The sequence below is a fragment of the Scleropages formosus genome, chromosome 4 (genome assembly GCF_900964775.1).
Source record: "Scleropages formosus chromosome 4, fSclFor1.1, whole genome shotgun sequence".
NCBI classification, from domain to species: domain Eukaryota; kingdom Metazoa; phylum Chordata; class Actinopteri; order Osteoglossiformes; family Osteoglossidae; genus Scleropages; species Scleropages formosus.
Window position 1 is genome coordinate 21,681,440 of NC_041809.1, and position 23,433 is coordinate 21,704,872.

At 42.7% G+C, this 23,433-nt stretch overlaps 2 protein-coding genes across 4 annotated transcripts; one reads left to right on the top strand and one right to left on the bottom strand.

The window, feature by feature from the left end:
- Positions 1-240: 240 nt before the first annotated feature.
- hmbsa (hydroxymethylbilane synthase a) lies at positions 241-9,270 on the bottom strand. Of its 3 annotated transcripts, none has more exons than XM_018755606.2 (14): positions 9,088-9,270; positions 8,416-8,469; positions 7,606-7,678; positions 7,419-7,468; positions 7,204-7,259; positions 6,916-6,993; positions 6,565-6,642; positions 5,157-5,232; positions 4,748-4,834; positions 4,569-4,607; positions 4,225-4,344; positions 3,910-3,963; positions 1,468-1,554; positions 241-1,250 (listed from the first exon to the last, which is right to left on the bottom strand). In XM_018755606.2, the coding sequence occupies exons 1-14, from the start codon at positions 9,106-9,108 to the stop codon at positions 1,092-1,094; spliced, it is 1,032 nt and encodes a 343-aa protein (XP_018611122.1). In that variant the 5' UTR covers positions 9,109-9,270; the 3' UTR covers positions 241-1,091. The 3 variants fall into 3 exon arrangements, with proteins under 3 accessions (XP_018611122.1, XP_029106911.1, XP_018611123.1); XM_029251078.1 differs by having other exon boundaries at positions 242-1,250; positions 4,748-4,861; XM_018755607.2 differs by lacking the exons at positions 7,419-7,468; positions 7,606-7,678; positions 8,416-8,469; positions 9,088-9,270 and having other exon boundaries at positions 242-1,250; positions 4,748-4,861; positions 6,916-7,118.
- A 2,825-nt stretch (positions 9,271-12,095) lies between these two features.
- Positions 12,096-19,619, top strand: arcn1a (archain 1a). Its single transcript, XM_018755602.2, has 10 exons — positions 12,096-12,246; positions 13,353-13,616; positions 13,791-13,970; positions 14,375-14,580; positions 14,679-14,843; positions 15,687-15,852; positions 15,991-16,138; positions 16,874-16,982; positions 17,318-17,522; positions 17,619-19,619. Exons 1-10 carry the CDS (start codon positions 12,244-12,246, stop codon positions 17,706-17,708), a joined length of 1,536 nt encoding a protein of 511 aa, XP_018611118.1. The 5' UTR covers positions 12,096-12,243; the 3' UTR covers positions 17,709-19,619.
- The last annotated feature ends 3,814 nt before the right edge of the window (positions 19,620-23,433 follow it).

Sequence of the window (23,433 nt, forward strand, 5' to 3'; positions counted from 1 at the left end):
TAAGTGCTGATCACTTTAAGGACACTTCTGTGGCTGATGTATTAAAGTAAATGGATCATGACACAGATGTTTCCTACTAAACAACCACAAAGCAGGTGTGCACATTTTTTTTTTTTTTTTTTTTTTTTTACAACTGTCACCAGCTGCAGTGAATGTTTACAGCACCAAGTTTCAACTTAGAAATACAAAGATGATAAAACTTTAGAAGAAAATTTTATTCCAGCAGAAGTGATTTCATTACAATACCAGAGGATGCAACAATAAGGGTTATAAAAACACTTAAAACTCAATTTTTGGGGAATTGTTTACAACATAAAACTTTCAGATAATTTGCTAGGAGTTAAGAAAAGAGTACAAACATCTAATACAATGACTTTCAAGCAATATTTTGATTTATAACTATGACACAATCTGAACTTGCCCAAAAATACAAGATAATGTATTAATTGTAGTTTGCATGAACTCTTCCAAAGTGCTATTTACACCAGCTTTGCCAAAACACTGAATACTCAGTAAACCACTTATGATGCCAATTGTGCACCTCATACTGGGTCAAATGCAAGGTTTTCATGGTACATCCTGAGCAGACAACTCTATAGTAAATTAAAAGTTTTTGACTTAAGTATTACTCATTTTCCAATCTCCTGAACAAAGAACTAGAAAAGGTTATTTCATACATTCGTTCTGCATATTATACCTGAGTAGCACTTTATACCCTTCAGTTCATAAGCATTACCAAATTCAAAAGGTTGTTTCTCCTTACATTTTTACTTTTTCTTTGTAGTCATAGTCAAAAACATTTTATTGCTCTTGGCACACTGTTGGTACTCTAGCCTTAGATGACTTTTTTTCATAAACATGGAAAAAAAAAGAAACATTCTGTGGGTCTTTGAAGAATAATGCCAGAGAGATCTCCGCTTATGTCTACTGAGGCTTCAAGGTTGAGAAGACAAATACACAACAGATTTGCTGTCACCTTGATACATCGGGGACTCGAGGGATCCCAATCCCACATCTGTAGTATAGCTGGGTTACGGTTTCCTGCAGGTTGCAGTGTCATGCTGTTCCTCTCCATGAGAGCTTTAGGAATTTTAACGGGCATTATTGAGCTGCCTGGCCACAGATAAGATTTTCTTGGCTCCTTTATGGAGTAGCAGTGCTGCTAGGTCTGTCCCCAGCTTCTCAGCGGCATCCTGGGCAGATGTTAACACGGTACGGGCCGTGATGCCCACGTGAACTCTCTCCTCCACCTTGCACAGCAGAACAAGAGTACGGCTCAGATTTACACCAAAATATATGTATGCACTCAGTCTTATTGAACAATAAAGTGAATTACAAGCATAAATACCAGTCTCATAACCATAAACAGCAGCAGAATCATTCTGTGATGTTACAGATAATTTATCACCTGTTCAGAACATTATTAGTTACAAAAGGAAAAGAAAGAAATTCAAGGGTCCAGTGTACCTGGTTCTCTGTTGTGAAGCTGGTCTGCATGGTTTCCTTCAGGCTGTCCAAGCCATCCAGGCTGTATACAGCTCCAGTCAAATATAGCTGAGAAAACAAAAGTGCACAACTATCAGCATAAAAATCCAAGATTGACTCAACCACAGATTGCTCTCTTTGTAATTTGCTGAGAGGGACTATGGGTATGTTAAAGTGGAATAGAAATCTGTTACTGGTGCTGAGGAAGTAGCTTCTCCAGTGTTCTCCAAGAATACAGAATATTACATCTAGATCTCTGCTTACATTACTAAGGGGATTGGTATGAATTCCAAGTTTAATTATATCCCCCCCATCAGTCTACACAGGATTTCCATTCATTATACATGCATTCAGATGACTGACAGAGAGGAAAACTGTGTGTTATTCTCTGAAATAAGTAATCAGTACAAGATCAAAAGCTCAACAAGTTCTAAACTTAAGTTCTGATAGAATAATATTTTATTAACCATTGCAGGGAAATTTACACACAACAGTTCAACATAAAGCACAGTTATAAATAATAATAAATAATTTGAAAATAAATCAAACAAAAAAAAAATAAATCAAGCTACAAGAGAACAAAAATAAAAAAGATAAAATAGTGCAATGACTCAAGGTACTCAATACACCCTGTGCATCACTTTGTTGAGGAGTTACTAACAGGCCCCTTAAAAGGGTATCTTTATGCACCATAACTGAACAATCTGATGACTGAAGGGGCTCACGACGATCGCATCAGGGACTACGTATATTTATTTGAAGCGTTAACCACTGGTCCCGTAAAACAGTTCAATGAATCGTGCAATCGTTTCTTTGATTACTGTTCAGTAGAGAGAAACTAGCAGGATGCCCTCCACACAGTCATCTGTTGTTACACAGTTCCGTTTAAGTAAAATTCGGTTGCAATTTACCATCCTGCCAATATTCTGAGACTGCATCTGTTGCACATTTCTGGAAGAAAATGCAATGGTTAATGTGCTTAACTTTGACAAGATAATGGAAAGAATTAAGCTATCCAAGGTCGCTGCGTGCACATTATGGAGCACGCTCTGGTAGCAGCGTTCATGATAAGTGTCATTAACTGTATTGTGTAACTAGAGCCTTTGAATATTTAAGAGAGCTGTAGTGCTTTTTTTATGAAGAATAGTTGCCAGGAGTTTGTCATATAAGGAGTGTCAATGTAATTTTCTTTCTGCACACCTAGAAAGGCCAGTGTGAAACACACTGGTGTGTAAACAGCCATTTGTTTTCAGTTGTTTCCAGGTGCTGTATTCTGTACGATGTTATTGCATTTATTTTTCACTGAAGGAAATTTATTTTGGAAGTTTGGAAGAAAAAAGAAAGAAAAAGTATTGCTGCCTTTTCTTTTTGGGGATTGTTTACATTTATGTTACTTCATTTAGCAGATGCTTTTCCCCAAAGTGACTTCCGAAGAACATTATGCAGTGTTATCAACCCACACCTTATTCACCAAGGTGACTTACAGTGCTAAATACACTACTTACAATGGGTCAATCATTCATACAGAGTGAAACACACTCTGTCCACTTACCCATTACGGGTGACCTGGCGTCACCTATCTACCCGAACAGCATGTCTTTGGACTGTGGGAGGAAACCAGAGCACCCAGACAAAACCCATGCAGACACAGGAAGAACAGGCAAACTCCACACAGACTGAATGCAGATCTGTGCCACCATGCTGCCCTTATGTGGAACCCAGTTGGAACTCAGCTACAGAAACTGGTGCTGTAAGTTTTCTGAAGGTCAGCCCAGACTGTGGGGAGTTCATCATTGCAGACAACGATGAGGTACTGACTTGGGATATTTTGTGGGTGTGGCAAACTGGAACTATTATACCCTGTATAAAATTAAACACAACTCATGTCACAAATTGGAAAGTATACAGAGCAAGAAACGGACTGTGTAACGGATGTGGCACCTAGTTCTACAAAGAGAAGTGTACTTAGAACACAGAATATGGGTCCTGCTATGGAGTGCAGGATTCTGAGCGCAGGTGCGGTAGAACAGATGGCTGTAGCCACCTGGTAAATTCTCCAGTTATTGACCCAGAAAGGTCAGGTGGGCTTAACCAAGCAGCAGAGAGTGAGGGAAGAGTGTGTCATTGCACAGCATCCGTGGGGTGCTTCTGCAGATCTAGTTAAACAAGGACTCAGTAGGTGCCTCAAGGTACAATGTCAAAGTTAAAACAAGACAATTAGTCATTTCCCTATGTTATAATATCATGACACACATTAAAATAAATAAAGGCTACTAAAAGTCATTAAAGGTGTAACTGACAACTCAGCATTTCCATGCGTTGGGAAAGTGTAGAGAAACTGGAAATAACGCACTCCATTACAGGTGCTTAATGCAGCGTTCTGACAGAAGCAACGTGGATTTTGATGTAGGAGGTGATGACTACCTGGGATTCCTTCACTTCACTGTGGATTGCAACCGGCACACTGCAGCCCCCCTCCTGAGAGAGGAAAGGAAAGTAAAGCATACTTCACTATGAGAACGGATACTTTTAAAGTAAAACACCTGTTCCGCTAGCAATGCCAGTAAGTCACAAACAACACAGCTATATACAAAGTTGGTAAAGATGTGGTCTTGAAATTTAAAGACCCAGTCCATTCGAGTGTCCAATGCTCCAAGCATTCCTTCAGAAGGTGTATGTGTGTGTCTACTTATGTATGAGACCCATGAGATTCTGCCTCAAGGAAGCTGGAAGACTTGCCAGGTGTCTCAGGAAAGCCCTCTCGGCGACGCAGCGTAACACGGTGTCGGTGTCGTTCAACACAGACAGCATCTTCAGGATGTCCTCATCTCCAGCCCTCGCCTCAACTGCCAGAGCACCCTGCGAGAGAACCCCAGAGAGATGCCTGCTTCGCAACTTTGCCAAAAGGGTGTGAACAGGACACTCTCCACCAGGCTGCTGTCGTGACGGAATACTAACAAAGACAGTGACACACAGGCGTGATGATAAACATTTCCTCTTATGCCTACATTTTGCAGGAGGTCACCACCCCGTTGGCCCTCAAACTCACTCACAAGCTTGATCCCCAGGCAAAATTTACCCACCTGTCCGACTGCATACATACAATCGTCAGGTGTCAGGATCTGTGAGACAGCAGTACAAACAGAGGAAGAGGATCAGCGAGAGGAAAGACTTTCCCCAAGTTTTGTCAAACAAGGGGAAAGCGGCTGGAATAAACTCTCCTTAAAATGTGAGGTCTGGTGGCTGATGTGATGGAAGATACCTGGCTAATCCGGCTTTCCCACCCCAGGCGACGCAGTCCAGCAGCAGCCAGGATGATGGCAGAATAGTCATCATGATCGTCCAGTTTCTTCAGGCGTGTGTTGAGGTTCCCTCTCTAAGACTGAGGTCAAGCAATTACACCCCGCACATCAACATGACACCTCTCAAACTTAGTTTAAGCCACCCGCAGCCTTCAGTCACTGTTAAATACTCTAAAGTCAGGTAGTACCTTGTAAATGAAGTACTAATTCACTCAGTGCCAAAGAACAGCTCAGAAATCAAGCACGAAGCTAAAAACCTTTAAGGTTAATATTACAGCAACAGACAGAGATCTAGATGGTGTAATGCAAGTGTCTGGTAAATAAATAAATGTAAATGTCTCAACTCCCAAAAACATCTTAAAAGGATACAATGTCTTTGAACTCGAGGTGAGGAAACCTTCTCTTCAGCTGAGCTGCCCGACGCAGGGAGCTGGTGCCGATCACACTACAAGGTAAGGTAAAGGTGTGGGAAAATTTAAAACCAATCAAGCCACTTATTTCTTTAAACTAAATGCACCTCAACTTAGCCACAAAAGTTAATCATATATGGTGGTCCTTGATTTACAAGAGGATTCTACTCTGATCACCCTTTAGTAAGTTGACTTCATTGTAAGTAGAAAATTCCCTTATACTATATTTTATGAACTATAAGGACATATAACCAATTAACATGCATAACTGCCATGTTGGATAAATGGCCTTTTAAAAAAAAAAAAAAAAATTTTGCTAATTTCACTGATTATCCATGATCAGACACACACACATCTCAAACCGCTTGTCCGATACACGGTTGCGGGGAGCCGGAGCCTAACCCGGCAACGCAAGGCCAGAGGGGGAGGGGACACACCCAGGACGAGACGCCAGTCTATCACAAGGCACCCCAAGCAGGACTCGAACCCCAGACCCACTGGAGAGCAGGACCCGGTTCAACCCACCGCGCCACCGCACCCCCCAGCAGGATATAAGAGTACAGTATTATATTTTCATACCAAACAATTATTTTCACTTTCATTTCTAAATCTACTGTCTTTTGTTTTCTACTTTCAGCACTATCAGAGTATTCACTTTTTTGCTTGCTAGTCAGTTTAAATAAAAAGTAACTTGATCACAAAGTTTTAAAACTAAAATGCAGTCAATGCTAGACACCCAAACACCGACAAAGACCCAAACGGTAACAAATACGGTGCCTTGTGACAGCGTGGCCAGCTACTGTTTTCGTACAGCACAAGGAGCAGTCGTCTTTAGACGTTAAAACCAAATGTCAGGAAGCAAAAATTATACAATTAATGTAACGGCCAATGAAATTTCCAGATTTTAGTAAATCGTATATTTCATAACTCAAGGGCTACATGTGCATCGTTTTTCATTATTTGATTAGCTGTATTACCCAGGGGTGCGGTGGCGCAGCGGGTTTGGCCAAGGGCCTGCTCTCTGGTGGGTCTGGGGTTTAAGTCCTGCTTAGGTGCTTTGTGATGGACTGGCGTCCCGTCCAGGGTGTGTCCCCTCCCCCTCCAGCCTCGTGCCCTGCGTTGCCGGGTTAGGCTACGGTTTGCCGCAACCCCGCTTGGGACGAGCGGTTTCAGACAGTGTGTGTGTGTGGGTAAAGTGCTGCTTACAGTTAACAATTTTACTTATTGATACAGCTTCATATGCAATAAAACAAATAATTACAATTAAGTCATTTTTTTTTCCCTCAATGTACAACTTTCTGGTCACCAGTATGGTGTCTTAATCCACGTGTGCTACACATTAGCCTTTCTTGTGTGCTTGTTTTTACCTTCCCTCTGGCAGAGTGTCCAGCGTCAGTCCTGCTTTCTTTGGGTGTAGGATGACAGCATCATAGGGAGTTTCACGCCTAAACAAAATCATTTCCATTTTACAGTAATGAGTAGGCTGCAATTACTCATGGACATCCACCAAGATGAAAAATCAATTTCCAAAATGAGAATTTACATCCTTTTTATATTAATTTATGATATTGTTATGAGCATCTGTGCACATTGCAACATCAGAAGTTTAATGTGCAGTTCTTAAAACTAATATCTATAAATAGCAGCCTCTTGCAATAAACAATAACAACCTAAGCTTAGACAGAAAGAGGACAAACTGCTTTGGGGCAGCTACTCACTTGAGCACAGCTCCAATAGTAAATCCTGGTGGCAGCGAGGTAGGCAGGTCCTTAAGAGAGTGAACTACCAGGTCCACCCTGAGAGGCAAGGACCACACAGGAGGCATGAGCCGTACATCATAACTAAGCCCAGTTCTTGTCAAAATTATACACGTCCTTGTAAAGAGCTCAAACATTTATCTGGAAAAGAGCTGGATGCAAACCTACCAAACAGAAGAGAAAAGTGGATCTTAGAGAACTGGTATTTCACATGTCTTTGGTTTGATTGTGTGCTGAGGGAAGGCTTACTCATTCCTTTCCAGAGCATTCTCCAGCTCCTTTGTAAAAAGACTCTTCTCTCCAATCTAAAGGAAGCAAAATTAACATCTCTAACAATTCCCTTTTCAGGTGAACATTGCATTTTTCATTCATTATAAAGACCCATGTGGTAATGCCCCTGTAAAGATATATACACCACTTCAACTTCACTTATAACTGCTATTTTTGAAAAAACCCTAATTTACCTTTGACAAGGCTTTATCCAGGATTTTGTCCCCAACTGTGGACATGGCAACTAGGAAACGTAAAAAAAAAAAATAAAATAAAAGATTCAACTGCAATACCACCTGAGCTTTAAAAAAACGTCTAGACCTCTTCATTACACTCCAATTACTTCTGCTCAGAAATAAAACCGAACCATACACTTCTCACCTATTTCGAGGTGGACATCTGGGTACAGTTCTTTCAGTTTCCCTGCCACACTGTCAGTTTGTATGCGAGCCAGCTGGAATACAGAAATTGGTGAATAAACCAAAACCATACCCATACAAAAAGGCCTTATAAACACAAATGTATTAGACACTGAACAAATTAAAATGCAACACTTCTCGCATTTATTCATATTACTGATGCTTTTCTCCAAAGCAACTTACAATGTTAATCAACCTACAGTTCATACAGCTAGGTAATTTTAAAGGAAAAATTGAAGGTAAGTACCTTGCTCAAGGGTACTACAGCTAGAGGTGCGGATCAAACCTGCGACCTTTGGGTCCAAAGACAGCAGCTCTAACCATTACACTACATCCTGTAGCAAATAAAGATTTATCCAGTACAAATTAAATTATTTGATTTTAAATGAGCTCAAGTACAATGCAGAGCACCAACGTTTAATAGTTTTAAACATTTCTAGGACTTGTTTTAACTACATTTTATAAGAAATCATTAAAATGTGAATAACTGGACTGGTAAGACAGGCACGGTAGCACAGTGGGTTTGGCCTCTGCCTGCTCTCTGGTGGGTCTGGGGTTCGAGTCCTGATTGGGGTGCCTTTTGATGGACTGGCATCCCGTCCTGGGTGTGTCCCCTCCCCCTCCAGCCTTGAGCCCTGTGCTGCCGGGTTAGGCTCCGGATCGCCGCGACCCCAGTTGGGACAAGCGGTTTCTGTCACTGTGTGTATGTGTGTGTGTGTGAGAGATATAACTGGACTGGTCCTTCAGAACACTTGATCCCTTGCCATCCTACCTGACTCTTCCTGGTCCCAATCCTCATAACCCTTCTGACATTGCCATTCCCCTCCTGTGGAAAAAAAAAGTATTAAAATTAAAAAAGAAGACTCTAACAAACTATAGTTCTTTCTTACAGTACCAGAAACACACAACCACAGTTTGAAAGGAAAGGAAGAGCTTTTTCAGCCAACAGTAAAAACCAGCAGGTTGGCCCAAACATGGACAGAATCTGGATCATGGTGAGACCAACAACTAATAGTATTACCAACAGAAACTATCTAATGGTTATGGGCTGGAAGGGGGGGGGTGGGGGTGGGGGTGTTCCCTATTGAGTCCGATCAGCTACTGCTGCTGGGCTCCTGCTACTGTGACAAAAACATGAGGTCACGTCATTAGGTCTAAGTGTTGACATGTAGGATCACCAGTCAGCTCTATTAATGACATTACGTGTCTTTTTTACCAACCACATGACAGAAACTAAGCAAGTCGCACTGAAATCCGCCTGTTTTATTCTCCCTTCTGGTAATACTGTCAGTGTCTTAATTAAAACCAGCGCTTCGACGGCGCGGCCCGGCTCTGCTCATCGTCGTCCGCAGCGCTACTTAAGTTAAGCTGCCAAAAATACATTTATGAGAATCGGTCGTTTTTCGTCACAGTGGGCGGGCTCTAGTTAGGCAGGTTTACCCACCTGAGCGCTGTGAACTGACATCCCTCCGCACCTCTGCGCCGCTATTAAGTGTCTGCGCCCCCAGTCTGCGATTAAACACACGTCTCCCCGTTACGACCTCTGACAGTTGGTCTCTTGCGCGTACAGCACGTGCGAAAGAGCTCGCCTTCATCGTCGCTGCGAAACGCACGCAGCCGAATTGTTTTAACTCTATGCTGCCACCTGCAGGCCTGGAGGTCGACGGGCGAAGACACGCTCACAGCTGACGTTTCGCTGTGACGTCATCTCGTCGTGTAGTGAGGAGCGCAATATTTGCGTTTTAATACATCGCATTTCCCCCCCGCTCATCCTTGTGAGAGTAGGAGGTATAATATTGGTAGAGCACAGTTGAACAGAGATATGTGCGTGAAACACATCGTTTAGCTGTAACAGCTGTGTGTCTCATCAGCTCTACGAATTTGGGGTGAACGTTCGGTTCATTTTTTGACCTTTCAAATCGGGTAAAGAAAAAAAAGATCACACACACACACACACACACACACACATTTTCAGAACCGCTTGTCCCATACAGGGTCACGGGGAACCGGAGCCTACCCGGCAACACGAAAAAAGATCACTAAACAATTAAATGCCTGATCCTCCCCATTACCATCACAATGTGGTCGTTAAGACGCAAAAGGGTCTGAAAACTCACCTCTTCAGCTAAGGTGTAAATATGCACCATAACTTTATGATTATGATGCTCAGACAGTCGTTACTCTCCTAGTATTGTACGTGTTTGTGTATCTCAGTAAAAAATATTGTCGGAAGGTGATCAGGAATCGTCTATTGAGTTTTACGCAGCTGCTCGTGCGGTGAATATTGCAGCATATACTGGAAAGAAACACACTTTCTGAACCACTCATCCATACGGGGTCGCGGGGAACCGGCACCTAACCCGGCAACGCAGGCCGGAGGGGGAGGGGACAAACCCAGGACAGGACGCCAGTCCATCGCAAGGCACCCCAAGCGGGACTCGAACCCCAGACCCACCAGAAAATAGGACCCGGTCTAACCCACTGCTCCACTGCGCCACCGCACCCCCTTGGAAAGAAAGAAACAAACTAACTTTACGTAAGGGTCACACATCTGCATGCTCTATGTCTCTTTCTCCTAATGTCATCATGCACACATTGTATTTCTCTTGAGATGTACGTCGCGGAGAAAAGCATCTGCTACGTGAATGAATGTCAATGTAAATGTAATTGTAAAAATAACAAAGATGAGTGAAATAAACACAAGTGGATAATTGTAGGGATGTCAACCATACGGAAGGTTTTTTGCGGCATAGCAGGTATCCCTGAATCGTTCAATCTATTAATAACCTCCAGAAATGATTTAGCGAAACATTTAATAATAATAGACGATTTTTCAAGGACCCCCCCTCCCCCCCAGCACCACCACCACCACCACCACCACCACCTTCTCAGAGGTTGTTTTTGTGCAAACATAAAAGAACAATATTGCGTCCTGGACTATGCCTGGATATAGGTTTAATGACTTTTAAATACCAGTGAATAACTGCTAGTCATTGTCTGTATTATACAAAATGTGATGCATTAAACGAGGCCACCGCAGACGCCATGATTCATATTTGGCCAGTTTGAAACGAGTTTGACAGCCCTTTTCGTAGAACGTAAAAATAACCGCTTTTAACGTTTAAATGGTAAAATAACCTTATTTTTATGGACAATTTGATAGATTTTCCATCAGACTATGAGAAACAACAACTTTTGTTCGTACACTTATTTAGTCATCACTTTTCTCAAAAGAATGGTGCATTTATTCTTATTAAATGGTATAGTTATTACTAACTTAAGTTTCATTACGAACCATAAGACGGATTAAATGTAAAAATATACCCGACCACATACTATATCTGAATTTGTTAGGTGGAGGGAGAAAACGACTTTGTTTACACACACACACACACACACACACACACACACACACACACACATTTTCAGAACCGCTCGTCCCATACAGGGTCACGGGGAACCGGAGCCAACCCGGTAACACAGGGCGTAAGGCCGGAGGGGGAGGGGACACACCCAGGACGGGACGCCAGTCCGTCGCAAGGCACCCCAAGCGGGATTTGAACCCCAGACCCACCGGAGAGCAGGACTGTGGTCCAACCCACTGCGCCACCGCACCCCCTTACGACTTTGTTTAAAACATCTCAAATAAATTTGATGGACTATGATTATAAACAATTGGATGTGACACTTTCTGATGTCACCATGCCTCAAGTTATGCCTGAATTCACTTTTGCTGCACTATTTTTTACAGATCATCTGGGAGCAGGATTTGCAACTATCTCTAACGTATGTTTTTCTTTTTTTCCTGGGAGAAAAATGAAAGATGTTTCACTTCCCATTCATTTATTTAACAGACACTTTTCTCCAAAGCAACTTCAAGTAAACTCTAGGTAGTGTTATCAGCCCATACACCTTATTCAGCAAGGTGACTTACACTGCTAGAGACACTACTTTCAGCAATGGGGGGGGTCACTCATCCATACATCAGTAGAACATACTCTTGCTGAGACTCACTATAGATGAACCTGAACAGCATGCCTTTTGGACTGTAGGAGGAAACCCACGCAGAACATGCAAACTCCACACAGCCTCCCCTCAGCTAAGTGAGGATCGAACCCATGTCCTCTCCCACCATCGATAACCAGGCTGTGTGAAACAGCAGCACTACTCGTTGTGCCACCATGCTGCCCCTTTAGTGGATACACTTTTATTAACTACTATAAGATGATTTAATTAAGATAAAGCACAAATATGTACCAACCTAAATGAGTAATAAAAATGAAAAAATATGTAAGACGCATATATGTTCCCCAGAACCACGTGGTAACACAGCACCGAACAACGCCCTATACGCCGCTGCTGATGTTCCAACTTCCACGTGTTCACTGTGTGCGGTTGGCTCCGCCCCCGTGACCCATGTCTTGGTCACTTCCGGTTGAAGACGTGGCCGTGGACTGCTGCCATATTGGAGCCGCTGGTGGCGGAGCTCCTCGGATACAGCAGACGGAATATTGCCAAACAGTGGAGTTCTAAGCACTGATACTGAATCGGGCCGACGAAGCCAGCATTTTAAGGACAGAATCGACCGTTTGGACCGAACATGGTGGGTATTGGTATGGTCTGTAGTTATTAACAACGACGAGAAAATGACCGACTCCATTCTTTTTTTTGTTCCGGTTTGGGTGGTTCCGTAGGGAAATAAAAGTCGCTGTGACAACACCGTAGGTTAAAAAAACGAACCTATCATGTCAGTGTTCGGGTGCAGTTCGGTGTCTGTCTGCGCGGGTTGTTTATAGATGGAGCGACGCGCAGTGCCGGCGATGGGTTGGCTGTGGCTAGTCACTAGGTGCTAATGCTAGCTTAGCGACTAGCCTGCTCATCCGCTACGGAGCTCCGCCGCGGCCCGGGCCGAGCAGCTGAGTTAGCCGTGTGGTGTAGCGGCCACCGCGGTCCGCCCGGCTCTCCGCCACTCTTAGGGCTGAATGAAGCAAGTTGTCTGCCTCCGCTGTGCCTGTGACAGAGACAGTCTGAGGTGTCGTATGGGAAAAAAAAAATCATTGTCTGTCATCTAATCTGTTGTTGACTGAACCGACAGCCGTGTGTTTACCGCCTTTTTCTCGCTGTGTTCATTGATTCACTCAAGTTTCTCAGGGAGTTCGTGTTGCACATGAGGAGGTTGAGAGAATCGGAATGGTATTTTGCTTGCTGTTTTTATTTGGTAATGGGTCAGCATATATATACCTGGAAATTCACACCAGCTTTGTTGTCCAACCAACTGGATCATCATGGTTTGCCGTATTAAAATCGGGGTATTTTTACTGTAATACTTGACATTACGTTCCATGATCAAGAAGGGGACTTGAAGCAGGAACCTTGAGGTTGTAAGACCACAACTTAATGCCACAGTCCCTGCTGCTGCCACATATTTCTCCTAAGAAAGACCACATGGAATATTATCTGCCTTTTTAAATATCTGATACTTCAGTGAATCATGTTATATTTTTAATCTGTTGCTGGTTTTTTTTTTTTTTAAATCATTCTTGAGCTGCAGGATTTTTCAGTAACAAAAAATGGAGATGGTTATGCATTTGTCATAAGTTGATGTATCTTTTAAGTGCTACCATAACTTCCAATCCTCCACCTCTCCAGACCCCTAACCTCTCGAGTGTGACTTCTTAACCCTCACCCTTTACGTTCCCTCAAATGCAGGTGCTGTTGGCAGCAGCGGTGTGCACCAAGGCAGGTAAGGCCATTGTGTCGCGGCAGTTTGTCGAGATGACACGGACGCGCATCGAAGGCTTGCTGGCAGCTTTCCCCAAGCTCATGAACACGGGCAAGCAGCACACGTTTGTCGAGACGGAGAGCGTGCGCTATGTTTACCAGCCTTTGGAAAAGCTGTACATGGTGCTCATCACAACCAAGAACAGCAACATCCTGGAGGACCTGGAAACGCTCAGACTCTTCTCCCGTGTGGTAAGACACTTCAAGTGTACGTTAGGTACTGACAGTAATTAGGTCTGTTGCTCCATAAGATTGACAATGTGAGTAAAGGTTTCGCTTTTTGAAAAGCGAGATGAACATGAGCGGCGGAAAAGATCTGTTGACTTACTGCAGCGATGTCATTCTAGCCGTCCGTGTTCTCTGCAGATCCCTGAGTATTGTCGAGTTCTGGAGGAAGGGGAGATCTCGGAGCATTGTTTTGACCTCATCTTTGCCTTTGACGAGATTGTAGCTCTGGGCTACAGGGAGAACGTGAATTTGGCTCAGATTCGCACCTTCACGGAGATGGACTCCCATGAGGAGAAGGTGTTTCGTGCAGTTAGGGAGGTAAGTCTTGAAATCAGTGTGTGAATTTAATAGGTGGTAATCTTGGTAACATATAGACTGCTTTATACTGTTAATCTGTCAGTTAATGAGTCAAGTGGTTATAGTTACACAGGGCACAACCAAATACATTTATAGTTATTATAAAATGGCAATGGCTGCTTCTACTGGCATTTTACTTTATGAAGTGGCCTGAGCAAAATGTTAAATTTTAATTCTAAGTTACTTTAGAGGGAAGTGACAACTAAAGCTAATATTAATGACTATAATTGTAGACTTACGAAGATCATGGTGTAATGCAAACTGTTGCTAACTGAGGAAAATTATATAAAAGTTAACCCCACTGGGAGTCTTGAAGTGAAGACTGCTGTTGGTCAGTATTTTTAAATGACCCCCTTATCCCCTAGACTCAGGAACGTGAGGCAAAGGCAGAAATGCGTCGGAAAGCCAAGGAGCTGCAGCAAGCACGTCGTGATGCAGAGCGTTCTGGAAAGAAAGCGCCTGGGTTTGGAGGCTTTGGCAGTTCAGGCATGACTAGCAGCAACTCGGCCACCATTATCACAGACACGCTTATTGAACCCGAGAAGCCCAAGGTGGCATCGGCACCCGCAAGGTGTGCAACAACTTGGCGAAATACTGTGTAAAATGTGCATGTTTTTGTTAGCAGTTCTGGAGTGTGACTTTGATTGAACTGATGTGCTTCTCTTGTAGACCTAGTGCTCCCAGTAAGGCTCTAAAACTGGGTGCCAGGGGTAAGGAGGTTGATGATTTTGTGGACAAATTGAAGTCTGAAGGAGAAAACATCATGGTGCCCAGTGCAGGAAAGAGACCATCTGAGGCCTCCAAAGTCCTTGCTCCCCCAGTCAACACGGAAAGGTAAACACTGCATCAGGGGTGTCCTGATGCATCTTGTTGAATGATGCACAGCAGTATTTTGTTTCTACTTTTTTTTGTTCTCCTTGCTGCCCTTGTGGTATCCTCAAAGCTGTAGCAGTTTATCATTTATAATATCATTTTCATGTTTGTCCTCTTCACACTGGCATTCAGAAATAAGGAGCTCCTTTGTACTGCATTGTGAGAATTGGTAGTGTATGAAGACTATAAATTAAGGTATCAAGTAACAGATGGCTGAAAGGTTACCAGCTTACAACAGGTGGTAGATCCTTTTGAAGGAAAGAGTGAAATGGCGCTACAGTGAGTAGTGCTGCTGTCTTACAGCGCCTGGGTGGCGCGAGAAAATGTGGGTTCAATCCCCGCTCAGTCTGTGTGGAGTTTGCATGTTCTCCCCCCTATCTGCGTGGGTTTCCTCTGGGTGCTCCGGTTTCCTCCCACAGTCCAAAGACATTCTGTTCAGGTTCCCCCATAGTGTGTGAGTGTCACAGAGTGAGTATGTTTCACTGATGCATGGATGAGTAACCCCTTGTAGGTAGTGTATCTAGCAGTGTAGTCACCTTGATGAATAAGGTGTGTGGGCTAGTAACACTACATATTATCCATTGTAAGTCGCTTTGGACAAAAGCGTCTAAGTGAATAAATGTAAATGAAGCAGAGCTGAACAGAACTTGGTTCTTTTGTTATAAGAATCTACAAATTATTCAAATAGTTCTTCCAGCTCTATTTCATTGGATGGAAAAGGCAATTTGATAAGGTGTTGAACACAAAGCCCAAAAAGCTTTTTAGCAGCATTAATTTTTCCTATATTGTGCATTTGTCAATCAGCGTTCACATGCGAATAGAAGAGAAGATCTCCCTGACTTGTGGGCGGGATGGGGGACTACAGAACATGGAAGTCCTGGGCATGATCACCCTAAGGGTAGCGGATGAGAAGAATGGCCGCATTCGACTCCATGTTAACAACAATGACAAGAAGGGCATTCAGCTGCAGGTGCGTTCTGAAGTGGGGGTAGTTGAAGCCAGTCCCCCCCATCAGCTAAGATCGAAGTTTGGTTGTTGTAGGTAATTTCATACTGTGTCCTTCCCAGCAATGTGATTTCATTTGCTTTGGTCTAATTTGCTCTGCCAGACCCACCCCAATGTGGACAAGAAGCTTTTCACAACAGAGTCCGTGATCAGCCTGAAGAACCCTGACAAGTCTTTCCCCCTCCATAATGACGTGGGAGTGCTGAAGTGGAGGCTGCAAACCACAGATGAGTCCCTCATACCTCTCACAAGTTAGTCCCTTCTGTCACTTATGTATCAACATTGCTACGCCCCCCTTAAAATGTGAACCAGCCAACCCGCCTTCCATTCTGCTTCATGCCCCTTTGCTCCCAGTTGTGGCTGGGAATTGGCTGAATCACAGTCCATTAGTAGAAGTGGCTACTGAGGCAGACAGAGTTAACGCTGTGTGTCTTTTTTGTTGTTTTTGGATTCTTTCCTTTGCTAGAACAACCACTGCAGAAAGCCCAGCAGAGGCAGCCATCAATCATCATGCTGTTATAGCAAGGTGTTAGCCAGTCTGGCCCCCAACACATACTGGCACGCATGCCTGCACCTCCAGAGATCACTAGGACTTCAAGGGACAATATAGGGCAAAAGAGGCTCTGTGGCAGATCAAAAAACTTGTCACATTGGGTTAAGACTTGGTAGCACTTCTCTATTATTTGGTGCTACGTTGTACTGGGGGTCAAGGTTTGCCAAAAAGGTTGCAGCTGCCTGCTTAATGAGCAGCAGTACTCTCTCAGTGGGCAGCAGGTGGAACTGGTTTTATATCTGTAAGTTAATTTCCAGTCTGTTACAGTCCCGCCTAAGAGTTCATGGAAAATGTCCAGTTCTTAAATTTCTATTTTGAACTCTGTTTGCTCCTGTAGTCCTGTATATAGTATGTGCATTTGTGAGCCCTACATAAAGTAATGGCAACCTATTTTTTCAGCTGAACATCTCTAAGTTGTCCCTGTTTTCTGCAGTAAATTGCTGGCCCTCTGAAAGTGGCACTGGCTGCGATGTGAATATTGAGTATGAGCTGCAAGAAGAAGGCTTGGAACTCAACGACGTTGTCATTGCTATCCCAGTTCCGTGAGTACTGCATTCTCATATCATGTGCACACTTTCAGTGAGGCTGAACTCCTGATGTTAAACTCCATCCACAAAAGAGTGGTGCCTGTGCTGCCTCCCTCCCCTCCCCTCCCCTCTTCATGTATTACAAGAACATGGCATTTTGGGAATATTTTTGGAAAGTATAGATCAGGCTCAGAGTTGTTTGTGTGTGTGTGGATGGCAACACATTTGACTAATGCATTAAAATGGGCTTAATGTTTGTTTAAACCAGCAGTTATAATCTGACCTCCACAGACAGCTATTGAAACTCCACTGCATTGTGTTAATGTACATGTGCTTCCTCACCCCTACAGGTCAGGAGTGGGAGCCCCAGTGATTGGTGACTTGGATGGAGAGTACCGGCATGATGGCCGTCGCAATATCCTAGAGTGGTGTCTTCCTGTCATCGATGTCAAAAACAAGACGGGCAGTCTGGAGTTCAGTGTTGCTGGTCAGCCTAGTGACTTTTTCCCCATCCAGGTCTCCTTTGTCTCTAAGAGCAACTATTGTGACATACAGGCAAGTCCAGCATTCTTCTTCATGATCTGTGTGGCCTTTTGATGTCCTTTGCGTGCCTGACGACCATTAACCTCTCCCTATCTGGTTGCTCCTCAGGTTACCAAAGTGGCTCAAGTAGATGGAGACAGCCCTGTGAGATTCTCTATGGAGACATCCTTGGTCGTTGACAAGTATGAGATACTGTAAAGGAGAGGCCATCGACCCAGGGGAGCAAGATCAATGAGGAGAATTTGATACTAGCCTGTTCTCATACAGTACACCCATGGAAGTGAGCTCTTCATAAGCCCTCCTCTCTATGGTGTACAGTATTTGGTGTATTTATACCTTTATATGATGAAAAGGAAACTATGAAATATACATGCTGCGTAAGAGTGAACAGGAAACAAGAAAATGTGCTGCATCAGCAAAGAGGGGACTGTAAAACATAACCAGATTGTGGGGGTTGTGAGGATCACTCCTGAAAGTAATGGGGGTTGGGGGGGCACTGGTGCTAATGCAAATGGGGCAGACTGGGTGCAACACGTTGTTCCCAGCGTGTGCCATGCGGAATCCGTTTTAAGGGAAACAAAATTACCAGTCACTACATTCTCCAAATTCTCTAACTCTCGCTTTGGTCGGAAAGCATTAAAAAAAAATCACGCGCACATGTTTCACCAGACACAGCCCTCAGGCAGAAAGTGGCCTCATTTAAGCGAGTTGTGCCCTCCTAAGGTAAACATATGATGTTACTGTTAAAACACTACAGTGAATATGGTGACTAGGACCTGTACTAGAATATGTGCTGCCTCACTCTGTTGGATATTACCAGACTTCAGAAGCTGTTTCTAGGGTGCTCGCAAAAGTTGTGTTCCTTCTGTGTAAATAATCTGACCTACCGAGACTTGAGTGTCTGTTTAGCTTTTTAAAGCAAAAAGAATTCTCAAGTAGTGCTGTATATATTATGTTTGTTAAATATAACATCTTGTTAAATTTTAGTTCTTTTAAAATGGCCTGTGTGCAAAATTCTTCCTTTGAAATAGTTTTATATAGGGGAAATTGGGAAATAAGCAAATTGCTGCAATGATTGACATCAGAAAAGTTGCTTCATATAGGTGAAGAATCATTGCTGTTGGTCTAATTTTGGGCTGATTTCAGTCTTTCCACAAGCTCTTGATGGTCCCTTTGTACTTCTTTATGGTATCCTAATCAAAATAGATTCAGTATGTGTATTTTATTCCTGGTTCACCTCCTTGAAAAATTAACTTTCCAGCAGAGCTTGTTATACCTAAATCTCAAAATTTTAAGCTTTAGGACTTAATGTGAATTAAATGGCCATCTGTAGTCCGTTGGGTCTGGATGTCTGAGTAAATTAAATGACCTTCAGGATAGACCGCGTTACATGTCAGTCGTCATTCACGAACATCATACAAGTGTGATTGGACATATATCAGATGCGGCATCTGCTCCTTTTCCAAGATATGAAGTTCAAAAAGCCTGTCGTGTCTGTTTTTTTCAACACGTGTTAGGCAAGTATTACGAGGGTAAAAGTAATTTAAATACTGTGCCACTTTTAAAGCATCTGTGCAAGTTTTCAACTGCTGTGAACTGGTAATTTCATTTTAAGCATCTAACAAAAATCGTTTGCCTTTTCAGTATCAGAATGGTTTTCCATATTTCCCTTGCACCCAACTCAAAAGTATAGCACTCAACCAGAATTTCCCAGCTGATCAGTGTATATCCTAAGGTAATTAACAGCACAAGTCGATGAGGCACTTTCTCATGCAGAACACGGGCGACTAGTGCCTCCGAAATCTGCCCCAGGCCCATGGCCCCACCCAACCTCCCCATGTCTGGTGAATAGCAACACACCTCAGCACCTGTTCCGTTGACTTTGTTCAGAGTTGTTTTAGCGCTGATTGTCAGTCTAGTTGGAGGAACTATATGAAAATGTTTGTTTGTATTTTCAGAATGTTGGGGTTTGGGATAGTGCGTGGACAGCGCTGGGGCAGTGGAAGGTTAATTTGAATCTTTTGTTACCCTGTAAAAGATAGTGGGATATTAATGACATTCCAGTGTAAAAATAAGTTTAAAAGTGTATAATAAAACCTCATAGAGTAACCAATGACTGTTTGTGTGATTTGTATTGGTTAAACAGCATAATATATAGATTAAGCATCACCTTCAGGGCCTCAGTACTTCATCCAAGGCCAGGTTGTTTTGTGCCAGACATGTGCCTGATAGTCTTTACCATGGAGACTCATTTTTGCTTCTGTTGGCAGTCAGTGGCACAGACTGGGCTCTTGTCCTCACATCTAGTTGCCAGACCTGGCCTGCAGCTGATCAACAAGAGAACGTAACACAAATAAAAACTTGGGAGCAACCGTCCTATGGCTGATCATTCTAGTACCCACCATCTGAATGCTCCAGTAAACGCACAAATATGAAGCTATGGTTAGTCCACCAATAAATGAGTGTACACATGAGCTTTTTCTCATTCCGAGCATCAAACGGCAGCAGAGGAGCACATGTGTATAACTGCTGAAAGTTCCCAAATAGCCCCGTTGCACAACTGCCCCACATCTCCTGTGGTTATATCTGAATGCATTTTTTGTTGCTTTACCAAGTACGTAAAATAATACTAAGAAACAAATAAGACTTCTTTATGGGGTTCCAGTTGCTCAGCCAATAAATCTTTTTTATTAGTTTTATGAACAGCACTGTCACAGCAACACAGAGGCAGAAACAGTACAATGAGGAATTGCAAATACATCCTCATACAGAGAGCAAGGGCGGAAGGTCAAAAGATTGCAATATTTCACAAGTATGATCACGTAGCAATGTCTCATAAGATCCAGAAGGGTGTCCAGATATCCTAGAATTCCTTTGAAGTGTCATGTAGACCAAGTCAAATTCTTCAAACGGAAGAAAATTTTGACTTTTACAAAAGGAACTTCAGGTAAGATCATAATACAGTACATTTCTTTGCCATGTATGTAAGAATAATCAGCTTATGTTCCATAACTTTCTAAAGCAACAATTTGGGTTGTGCTTTAACGTAAAGTCAGAGCAGTTAGAGAAGAAGAAAAACTTTGCTACAGATTTTTTTTTAAGATGTTGAGTGAACACCGTTCCAGTGTCTTAACACATTCCCAGAATAAATGCATCAAAGTGCTCAGAAAAAAAGCCTTACATTAAAAACACAACTGAGATGTCCCTGTAAATACTTTATGAAGACATACAGGAATAAGCTCGATTCTATGAATGCACTTGGAAATTTTTTTCCTGTCCAGGAACCAAGGCTAATGTCCATATTCTACATGTTTTTTTTTTTTTTTTTTTTCACATTTTATATCCTGGAAAATCACCTTTGCTAGAAAGAATTTGTTTCAGTCTTTACTTTATATTCAACCTGCCAGCATTATTGAAAGATGAACATAAGACAGTAGAGAAACATAAGACAACTGTCCAGGTTTTTCATATCAGAGGTACAGTGTTGCTCAAAGATATGTGAACCCTATAGAGATGGTCATTATTCCTGCACAAAATATTATGATAAACTCAAAAACGCTAAATATTAAAATAAACACGTAAAATAAATGATTGATTTACATGCCTATTTTTATTTTTTAATATTTTTAAAAATATTTTAATTTTTTTTTAAAGCCTTTAATTCCCATCATTCAGCAACAAGTTCCTATTAAAGTGTCCAAACAATGAAGTGTTAAGAATTTCTGCTGCTGGAGAACATTAGCATTTGAGTTCTATTACAATTTTTTTTTAAATTATGGAACGTTTGCGTTCTGGAAGTTATTACAGTGTTCTGCATGATCACACCTGTGATTACTGTAACCTTTGAGCCCTCGCTCTGTATACTGTATGTGGACCTATTTGCAATTGCTTGTACTGCGCTGCCTCTACCCAGTGCTGTCAGAAAAATCAAAATAAAAATAACAAAAAATACAGCATCTAAACAAAGAAGCAGCAGAGACACTCTGCTGCAGCTTGTATGAAAACCACTTTGGTGGGCTTTGTGAGGAAAGTGTTTTCACCTGTTAACGTTTCCATCTTCTTACTAAGTATAGGCATGGAAGAACATTTTGTGGGTGGTGTACAAACACAGTGGCTCACGCTGGTGACTGACAGCTCCTGGGGCTATAGGTTTAACTCCAGCTCAGTCTGTGTGAAGTTTACATGTTCTCCGCGTATTCGTGTGAGCTTCCTTCAGATGCTCCTGTTTCCTCCCACACTCCAAGGACATGTTTCAGATACATTTGTGACTTTAAAGTGTCTGTAATGTGTGTATTTGTGACTGAATGAGTTTGTGGCATCCCTTCCAGGGTGTAGCCCCCTCCACCTCATGTCCTATACTTCTGGACTAGGCTTCGGCCCTACAGTGGACAAGCGGTTATTGATGATGGATGGAGCAGTGGGTGAATACATTGCATCACTCCTCACCTGCCTACCAGTACATATACTTTCTTTCCTTTTGTGTATTTTCTTGTCACTTTTACGTGGAAATCATTGTAAAATAATGTAACAAATATAATATAATGGGAAAATGTTTTTTTCTGCAGCTTAACTTGTACTGTGCAGTTAAAGGACAGTTTTCCGGACACAGGGACTATAAATAAATGATCAAACAGATGATGAAAATAGTCTCCCCCCACCTTATGCAATTAATTCCTGAAAAACCCTTTGTAAGGTGAATTCTGAAAACTCAACAAAATTTTGATGATCCAAAACCATCACCCATTTCTACAAAAATATCAATAGATTCCATCAAAGTGGACACAATTATTTAATAGTTGATATTTAATTATCATAACACAATGCAACAGGGCAGCTTCCCTCCACTCTTTACACTTTACTCTAAAATACTGTATGGCTGTTTATCTCGCTCAGTGTTCTCTGTGTTTGCATGGATTTCTTCCACGTGTCTTGGTTTCCTCCCATAGTCCAAAGATGTGTTTAATTTGAACTAAATGACCTGTTGTCAGGGGAGCGCAGTGGCACAGTGGGTTGGACTGGGGCCTCCTCTCTGGTGGGTCTGGGGTTTGAGTCCTGCTTGGGGTGCCCTGTGGCGGACTGACGTCCCGTCCTGGGTGTGTCCCCTCCCCTTCTGGCACGATGTGCGCACGTGTGCGCGCGTGTGTGTGCTACATTGCTCTGATGTATAGAGGTGTAAATGATTGTAAAGATTTCAATCCTGTCTATCTAACACTGTAGGTCACCTTGGACAAAGGTGTCAGATAATTACAACAAATTAATTATTCCACCGGGCTTTGAAGAAAAGCATCTTATAAACAAAAACTGTAAATGTCTCATGCTTCTCAGCTGTGAGGAGGTGTGCAAAATTTGAATTCAGTTAATGCACAGAAATGCCCTTTTAGATGAAGTAGGGGTATTAAATCAAAGTTGTTGCAAAGTGAAATTCTCCTAATTCGAATGTGCGTGTCCGGGGTGTGACTGTACGAACCGGACATGTTATACTGATCAACAACATCAATGCAAATAAAACTGGCTTGAACAATGTCCAAACGTTCGTTCACACAGGGTTACATTAGTGCGGAGCTTGTTATCGGCGTGTGTAACATACGCCCTTTGACCTTCCTGGGGCTCCGAGGTGCACTGTGTGTGTTCACTGCGCTCTCGCTTCCTGACCCCATGACCTCTGTATGTCACAACTGATTATCTTTCCAGGCAGTACAACGCGGTGCAACGCTGACCGAATATGGTAAATAACTCGTGATCTCGTTTGTTACGCGACAAAAGAGATTTTTAAAGCAGCAGAGCAGTTGGGGGAGGGACAGGAGACGGCTTTTTCATCTCTGAACTTTGTGCCCGATGGCCGTGAAGGCAGTGCCGCATGAATAAGTAAAAGATTAATTCCCTGACCCGCGTTACACTTGGATAGCATGCAATCTGGGGTGAT